This window comes from Lottia gigantea, assembly GCF_000327385.1.
Source record: "Lottia gigantea unplaced genomic scaffold LOTGIsca_258, whole genome shotgun sequence".
Lineage (NCBI taxonomy): Eukaryota > Metazoa > Mollusca > Gastropoda > Lottiidae > Lottia > Lottia gigantea.
In genome coordinates this window covers 19,729-29,356 of record NW_008708785.1, presented here as the reverse complement: position 1 = coordinate 29,356, position 9,628 = coordinate 19,729, and the positions used below count along the sequence as shown (strand labels likewise).

At 30.0% G+C, this 9,628-nt stretch overlaps 1 protein-coding gene across 1 annotated transcript in view; it reads right to left on the bottom strand.

The window, feature by feature from the left end:
* Positions 1-1,824: 1,824 nt before the first annotated feature.
* Positions 1,825-9,628, bottom strand: part of LOTGIDRAFT_239461 (hypothetical protein) — a gene marked incomplete at its 5' end in the record, with an annotated part of 21,079 nt that continues 13,275 nt past the window's right edge. The window contains 7 exons of the mRNA XM_009055866.1: positions 1,825-2,084; positions 3,496-3,530; positions 4,151-4,171; positions 5,425-5,592; positions 6,113-6,187; positions 7,408-7,473; positions 9,098-9,214. Of these exons, the coding sequence (XP_009054114.1) occupies positions 1,929-2,084; positions 3,496-3,530; positions 4,151-4,171; positions 5,425-5,592; positions 6,113-6,187; positions 7,408-7,473; positions 9,098-9,214 (638 nt within the window). The 3' untranslated portion in view covers positions 1,825-1,928. The remainder of the gene's footprint in view (positions 2,085-3,495; positions 3,531-4,150; positions 4,172-5,424; positions 5,593-6,112; positions 6,188-7,407; positions 7,474-9,097; positions 9,215-9,628) is intronic.

Sequence of the window (9,628 nt, the reverse complement as noted above, 5' to 3'; positions counted from 1 at the left end):
TAAAATACAAAGTGTTCAAATGTTATCTGTATTCGTGTGGCATTTCATTGGATTTTGGAGAATACTTATAAATTTTGCATTTTTAAAAATTGACAATTGTACTTTGCAGCATTGACAAATAGTTTTGTAATGACAACATTGATATTTTAAAGTTTCAACACAATAGACTTGGCAACGTTATACCTCCATAGGAACTGAGCAAGTAAAATGTTAATAGTCGTACAAAACAAGAAATTTTATTGAATTTGTAGGTCTTTTGGACAATTTTGTATAACATTTGAAACCATTTTATTTATTCAAACATAAAAGGTTTTTTCAATATGCATTGCAAACTGATTATAATTTTATGTTATTATATTTTATTCAGTAACTGAACTCATAGGGGCTAATTAAAATTTGCCAAATATCAGTATTTCGATATTCATTTCTTCAATAACAGTCGGGAACATTGGAGACAGCAGTTAAAACTGATACAAAATATTTATCAAATTTGAGCTTATATCTTAAGTAATTAAAGTAGATATTGCGTATGTAAGGAAGTACATATTGCAAGGAATATACAATTTTAAAATCAACGTCAACAACTAATTGGAATGTTATGAAAATACAAAGAAAAATAGATATATCATAAGTAAATATTTATAAATAAATGAAAAAAATATGCGTATATACTATGTATAAAAATATAATGTAAGCTTTTCTTAAATATTACTAAATATCATGCTCAAAATTTCAACATTTATTTTATGTTAATTTCTTATTTTTTTAAGTAGTTATGTATTGAAAATTTTACTTTAAATTATTTGAAAAATACTCCATTGTGAGAAAAAATTTTATTTTTTTTGTCTTGAAAATCATTTGATTAAAATTTTGAGTAATTAATATAAATATTCAAGATGATTTGGAATAAATCAAAAATCAACAATATTATCTTTGACAGGAATGACTGATTTTCAGCCTCTAAAAGCAAGTATGTTTTTTAAAGATTCAGCTAACGGTATCTCATTTCAGAACCAAATTCTAATTTGTTGGTTCTCCAGCAATTCAACCAAAATGTTGCATACTCATTCAGATTGTTGTCACCTTTAATAGTTATTAAGTAGTTAATACTGATATTATTCCCAAAAAAATCAATCACAGCCCTTGCAGTGACTTAAATTAGTTTTTATTGAACTGCAGGACAATCACTTGTTACAACAATATAAAAAAAACACATTTAGAAAGTTAAAAAAAAGGTCAATACGAAGATAGTATTTGAATTGACATTACTAGTATCTAAAATAAAACAAAAATAACAAACAAAAACAATTTACATGACAAATAATCAAAAAGAATACTGAAGTTGTAGAAAAATCACAGATCAGTCAGATGTTCAGGTAGATTACACAATAAACCTCATCTTTTGAATTTATGCATTTCTCAATAAATATTGTGTCATAGTATATTATATTTCTATTTATATGTCCGGGTGGGAAATTAAGTTCTACTTTATCAACAACCTACACTGGACAACATAACTTGTCTAATTGCAACTTTAGCGAGTATACAAGACAAAATAACCTTGTTTCTTACATAGTGGATTTGTTATTATGTAGAGGCAAATATAATAAATAAGGTTTTGTGCATCCACAAAAAATTTGTTTATATTCAATTACGCTTTAAATTTTATATTATATGCAAAATTATACTCCAAATTTTTAATTTCAATACACCAATTTTGATTTCAGATTGTAATTTTTGTGTCAATACTGGTAACTGAATCAAATGATAGTGCTTTTGACATTGAAATCAAGACTGTAAAGAATTTGATCCCAAAACTTTCAGAAAACTTATTCTAAGGGCAATAATAATAATAATAATTCAAATAAAAAAAATTCCTAGTCTGCAGGAAGACATGGATTATAAAAAAGAACATCTAAAACTCAATATTAATCACTGTCTTCTTCGGGAAGAGGTTTCCCCCTTTTCTTTGGATCAATTTCCACATACACTGTTTCTTCCTTCTTTCCTTGGACTTTATTGGTTGGTTTCTTGTTTGAAAAGACCACATCAGCATAATTCAGACCTTCAACATTTTTTCTCTTCTGAAGTATGAGAAAAGAGCCAAGCGAACACTTAGTTGGTCAGAGACACTAATCTGTTTACGTTTGTGTAAATAGCCATTTTTATTTGCAAAAATATCTAACAACATATTGACAAAATATTGGTAGCAGCTAATGAGCTTTTCATTGAAAGTATATCAATCATAAGTGAGTAAGTTTTTCAAAATGAAAAGTGGTATCAGGTGTCTAGAAGAGTAAATATACCCTGCTTGGCCCCACACACGTCACAGCTGCTCAACATAAAAATAGTGATGCAATCGTAATACGCCCACATTTGTAATGGCAGCTAATTTGTCCAGGAGGTTGACAAGAGTTATCAGTAAATGAATGTTTCTGAGAGTGAAAGACAGTTATATATTTACGGATGGACGGCGTATAAAAACACACACTACAAATAGGAATGCGCCAACAGAAGAAAAAGCTACTTGATGAAGAATTTAAAAGTTCAATGGACGTAACTGATGAAAAAACAAAAATTTCTATGTAGTTGTATCAAGATGTAAAATTTTGTTTCTTGCCACATAATTTATCAAGATAGCTTGCCAGGCAAGGTAATATACGCCCACTGGCAGCTTTGATTTTAAATAAAAATATGTAGCAGTACAGTAACAATCACCAGTATGAAATATTCAACCTTCAGTCATACATTTCTTTTGAACTCTTTAGGGCGATTTTGAATAATATTGAGTATGAGTTATTGAAAACGTGTTCAATTTTTAGCTCGTGAACACTCTAGAAGGCAAATATTCAATCTTCAGTGCGGGACTGAATAATAAAACCAAGTTTTGTCAAAATCCAGCAAGAATCATGCCTTTTAGTGTTTAAGAGCTAAATTTCAAGAAGAAGGCAATAACTCATACTAAATATTTTTCAATTCTTCTGATTTTCAATAGGATTTATCCTTGGGTGATTACGAACATTTATGCCAAGTTTCATCAAAATCCGTCAAGAATTGTGCCTTCTAGAGTGATTACGAGCTAAAAATTGAACTCGTTTTCAAGAGTAAGGGCAATAACTCATACTAAATATTTTTCGATTCTTCTGATTTTCAATAGGGTTTATCCTTGGGTAATTATGAACACTCATGCCAAGTTTCGTTAAAATCGATCAAGAATTGTCCCTTCTAAAGTGTTTACGAGCTAAAAATTGAACGCGTTTTCAAGAACAAGGGCAATAACTCATACTAAATATTTTTCGATTCTTCTGATTTTCAATAGGGTTCATTCTTGGGTGATTATAAACACTCATACCAAGTTTTGTCAAAATCCGTCAAGAATTGTGTCTTGTAGAGTGTTTACGAGCAATTGTGGACAGACGGACGGACCGACGGACATGGGTGACGGAAATATACGCCCCCCATTTCATGTGGGCGTATAAAAATACAAGTTATTACCTCTTTTCCTAAAGCACCTGTATTCTGGTACACACCTAAAAATTATAGAAAATTTCTCATTCACAAAGAACAAATTGTATTGTATAAATTTCAGACAGATGTTATATTACAATAACATGATAAAAATTATACAAATGTCAAAAACATCACCCTTTCCTTTCTGTAGCACAGTCTGTCAAAGCGTTATAATTTGAATACCATATGCTAGGTAACGTTAAACAATTAGGTGATTGAATGTTCAAATCTGAGTCAGTTGTCTGGTGACCCTGAATAAGTCATCTTTCCTTTTATTTTAGTCAACCATGCACTAACTAGATGGTTACAATCAACCTTTTTTTGGTCCAAAGACCAGCTGGTCTTATCCATTCACCCAGAAATGAAACATCTAGATATGCAAGTTACTTAGAAATGTAATCCAAGATTAGGGCTTAAAATCAGAAATCAGCTTTGATATGCTAAAAACAAAACACATGCATGACATGAGTAGGACAATTGGTAGGACAAACCACTCTTACAACTTTTAAATTGTGCATCATGTGATACGCAAACCACCTCTACTATTTTGAATTAAAGTTTGGAATAGCGCTATATCTGACAACCACAATTGGTTTTTATTGTAGGGTAGATATTGGTAAAATTTAAAAACAAATCTGACCTTCATTGTTGTTGCCCTCTCCTGCAATTAGAAAAAAAAAAATCCAATGAGGTATGGGTGAAACTTAATATTTGAAACTGTGCTTTCTGATTACATGTGAGTTATGTACTGTAGAACTTTGCTCACTATACTGCTCCATGGTCTAAGTTAAAATCCAAGAAACACAAATGTGCTCGATCACAATTCAGTTCATTTAGTAGCATATAATGAGCTTTGATCAAATAAATATTACTGTTCCAGCAAAACACAGGCAAAAATTAGTTGACAAGAGCTATCAATAAATGAAATATTTCGGGAGTAACATTTTCATGCCGCACAAGCTTTATTCAAAGCTTTTTTTTTTTATTTTCAAGAAGTTTCGTCTAAATCAGTCCAGAATTTTGTCTTCTGAAGTTTTACGAGCAACAGATTGAACACATTTTTAAGAACAAGGGCAATAACCACGATTAAATGTAAAATTTTCTGATTTTCTTCAAAATCTGTTGAGAATTGTGCCTAAAATGTGATTTCTAGAACAAGGGAAATAACTCATTAAATACTTTTGAGGGTTTTTTTTAATATCTAAAGGGTACATCATTGGGAAATAATTAACAGTCTGTCAAGAATTGTGCCTTCTAGACCTTTCACAAGTTAAAAATTAAACGAGTTTTCAAGAACAAGGGCAAAAACTCATATCAAATATTTTTCAATTTATCTGATTTTCAATAGGGTTCATCCCTAGGTGATAACAAACACCACCAAATTTTATCAAAATCCCTCCAGAAACCAGGTCTTGTGACCACAACACAATTTCAATTAAAAGATGAACACATTCTTAAGAACAAGGGCAAGAACTTGTATCTAATATTCTTCGATTTGTCTGATTTTCAATAGGGATCATTGGTGATAACAAAATCTCACACCAAGTTTTGTCAAAATCCATCAAGAAACCAGCTCTCTATCATGTTCACAATAAATAGAATGCGTTTTCAAGAACAAGGGCAATAACTCATATTAAATATTTTTCGATTTGTCTCATTTTCAATAGGGTTCATCCTTGGGTGATTATGAACACATAAACCAAGTTTCGTCAAAATCCGTCAAGAAATCAGCTCTCTATCATGTTCACAACAATTGTGGACAGACAGACAGAGGCAACAGCTATATACGCTCACATTAATGTGTTTGTGTATAAAGATAAGACAAACTTAACAAATCAAATCAAATGAGTTGAGTTTACTTTTCTGTACCTAATGAGCTAATGAAGATCGAAGGCAAACTTAAAGGGAACTAACCTATTTTGCCTGGAACAGGTGGTTGTTTGTTTGGTTTAGGTGGCTTCTTAGGCACCTCTTTCTTCTTGTTAGCTTTGGTCTTCTTTGGTTTATCAACTTGTCCATATACTGGTTCTGCTTGAGGAACTGGCTGAGAAAATATTCCTCCTTCTTCATCTTTGGTGTTCACTATATATTTTCAAAAAGTAACAATTTTCAATATTTTTTCTTTTACTGAGCTAAAATATTTTTTATTTAGGCTTACTCATTTTGCTTTGCAACCTCATATAGTATCTGTTGTTTCCCAGAAACTCCCATCTTTAGATGTGCCAGAAAATCCATCTCTTAATAACTTGATATTATTCCACTCAAATTAATAATGATTGATAAGGTTTATTAGAATTTAATCACACAAAAAACTGAAATATTTGTTCGTCATTATTGTTAATTCATTGATTAATATCCATATATCTTCCTTTGAGGTGTTTAATCTTAACAAGTAAAACATGCCACTGGATGTGATACACATATATAAAACACTACATGTAATTGAATAATAGAGAAAGCCTCTAAAACTTTGTAGATTTCTAGCAATAATAAGGCATAAAATAAGAATGATATAGATTACACTTGAAAAATTCTAATGTGTTAAGCATAATTTGTAATAAATTTATAAAAATGTTCTCAATTTTGTTAAGAACTGTTTTACCTTTGGGGATTACATCTGGATTTTTACCAAAAAAGGCATCACTGCCTACATACAGATCATTTTCCAGGATTTCCACTATATTAATAAAAGCATAATAAAGCTGAATTAAAGGAATACTATGTCTTAAAATGACCATAAAATTTAAGAATTTTAAACTTAGCCAATAAGACCATATATTCATCAGTAGATATACCTAGTGTCATAAATAACATAACAGGATCCTTATATAATCCGATAAATCCAAAAAATTAATTATCCATAAATATGCCATGTTTAATAATATTTAATATTAAGATTAAACGTTTTTCAGTAATTACTTAGTTTTATGAATTTTGCAATTTTCCAGCGATTCCGTTGTAACTTTATGACACCAGGTAAGTTAACTGATGAATATATACTCTTATTGACCATTCTTGAGAACTTAAATTTTATTTGTCAACAGGGGTAGTTTGATAGCATGTGGTCATTGAAACTGTAAAGAATACAGCTATAGTACAGTATAGGAATACTATATAAGCACTAAATCCTAAACCAAAATGGCATGGTAAAAAATGCAACTGTGTTAAGAGATTATAAAGTCCTTTCCTTTCTCTCTGTGATAGAAAATATATGGTGTTTTGTCAATTTTGGTTTGTTAACAAGTAATTATTCAGATTTATCCACATTTTCATGTGGGCATATAATGGACAATTTAATAAATATGATAATATTCAGGACTTATCATTCATATTACTTCCCTGTTAAGCAGGAAGTTGTCTCAGGGATATGATAAAATTGAAAGGGGAAGTTTTATTATTTTGAAAGATTGCCAAGTTATGTGTCCATAAATAGGCTATACCGGTATACACTTTCACAATAGCAGTAACTAAATTATTTAATTTGTGACACAAAATTTCAATGAAATACTGTTACACATATAAATCATGTTGAATCATATAATAAAATTGCTATTAGTCTGTAGCATTCAACAAAGCCACTATAAAAGTTAATCTATTGTATGGGATATGAACACTTTTTACACTATTTTCATCAATTTTAGTTGATATACTATAATATTTTCCTGGGGGAAGGGGGATGTAAGTGGGTAGTTGCATATGAACCTAATACAAACAATATAATACTGTTATATATAAAAAATATTGTCTTTATAACCTATTAGTATGTATTAACTCTCAAAAATTTTCCAGTGTATTTAAAATTTGATATTTTCTTAAAAACTAATATCAAGCAGGAATATTACAAAAAAAGCAATATTAAACGATAAAAATAAATAACTAAGAGGAAGCTTAACTTACTAGCTGGATTGTCATGAGGTGTTCTTACAGCATCACTACTCACATACACTTCGTTTGGAATAATTTCTAAAAACCAAAATAAAATTTGGTAAAGAAAGTAGCTTACACTGGAATTCTTTTTTTTGAAATTTATTCCAAAAATCCGACATGCATCCTTATCTTTATTCGTATATACACCGTACCAGATTCAATTTGTTGCTGTGTATTTTTTTTAACTTGGAGTACAACAAAATATTAACATGAACTGAATAAAATTAATAATATAATAACGCCTACATGCATGTTATTGTAAGGAAAATGTAACATAAAATTGAGAAAAAGCCATTACCAAGACGCTGGTTTTTCGGGGAAGTGGTTGGTGAACTAAAAACAAATATCAGACATAAATATTAAAATAACATTGTGGATGAACTAAAGATTAGCTAAATTTAAAAATGAAAATGAAATGAATGGAGTTTTACATCCTACTCTTCTACACAAAATAAAAGATGGATCCCCAAAAATTAACTGATTGTTATTCACATTGTTTAGATATTTTCATTCTTATAAGTAGATATAGCTGGTGTAAAGTGATTAGAAAAAATAGCATTGTTTGAACTTCTACAATTCCCTGGTGACCAAAATGCAATATACATCCATGTTGTGCAAAAAAAAGAACCAAATTCTTCTGTTTTGAATGATTAGGAAATCACAATAATGTTAAAATAGTGGTCAATACATCAATTGAAAAGTAATATATGAAATTATATTAATAGGTACAGAAATGATTATTGATATGCTTTGATAGATAAATAAATCGGGAAACCATAAAAACCAACAACAACCGATTTGAAGCATGCATTTCAAAATCAGATACAAAAAAAAAGGCACTGATCAAAATAAAATGAAATTTTAGAGATTAACAATATAGTAAAGAATGAATATATTACTAGTCATACTATTGACATTAACAATTAAGATCACAGCAAAAATATAACAGATTTGAGTGGCAAGGCTTCTGAATTCCATGGACAACTTTCTTATGACAAGAATATTAAAACCAATGCTGTCTGCTTTCATGTTGAATTTAGATCTCAGAAAGGTAGTTGCAACCGAAAAATATGACATGGATGTTAAAAGCTACAGAGAGCTGTGCAGCAATTTTTTTGTGGTAAAAATTTCCCTGGTTAATTGTTAACATACTATATTCTTCATTTATTGATGGTCACAACTAACCAAAACAAATTAAACAGAAATAAACTTAAAAACAACTTACTCAGGTTCACTATTCCTTCCTAAAAAACATTGCAATTTGTTAAAATTTCTCATATTTATGCCTAAGAGAATAAAACTGTTCCATTCCAAAAACTAATGAGTTTGAGCTCCATTATAATAAGTATGTGTACACAGGGCATGCTCACTCCTCCAGAAGACAGGTTGCTAATGTGTGTGCAACCCTTTTGGAGGATCCACAGGAATATACTTTGGTCAGGAACAATAACGGCATTAAGATAACCATAATGAAACTGTTTATAAATAATTCATGACTACATAATTAAAAATATGGGAAATCTTCATGCCATTGGTGATAGTTAGAAAGGCAGATGCGATCCCATAAATTTTTAAAAGAAAGAAATTCATGCAATCCTTCATACTCCTCTTTTGAGAGATATTAGTCTTTTTCATTAGGAAATGAAAATATTCAACTTACTTTTCTTAATCACAATTACAGCTACAATTACAATTGTTATAACAACAACTGCAGCTACTATTCCACCAACAACAGCAGGAATATTTAATTCTGATGGTGGTTCAGGTTTGGAGGAATCTGTCAAATTGGATAGATTTAAAATAGACCACTTTCACAATGCCTCTCATCAGACATGGATAATGGACCTAGAATTGGCTCTGATGTTTCATTAACTTTTTTTGAGAAAAAAAACAACAGTGTATCAAGTCATTTATGGAGTTTGAAATTCCCTTGTGTATCACATGATTGACTGCCACATGGTTATATTGGAGAAAACCCTGATGATTATGTAATGAATATTTATGTTTCTTAAAAAAAAAGTCATCGGACTCCAAAGAATGACGAACAAATTAGACTTTTAAATTTCTGATTTCTTGAATACAGTTATCTGTTTTAAATGTTGATATTGGTATAAGNGGGGTATAAACACTTCTATAGAAGAACTGGCCTAAGTCATTAATAGAGACTATAGAATAAAATCAAATTAATTTA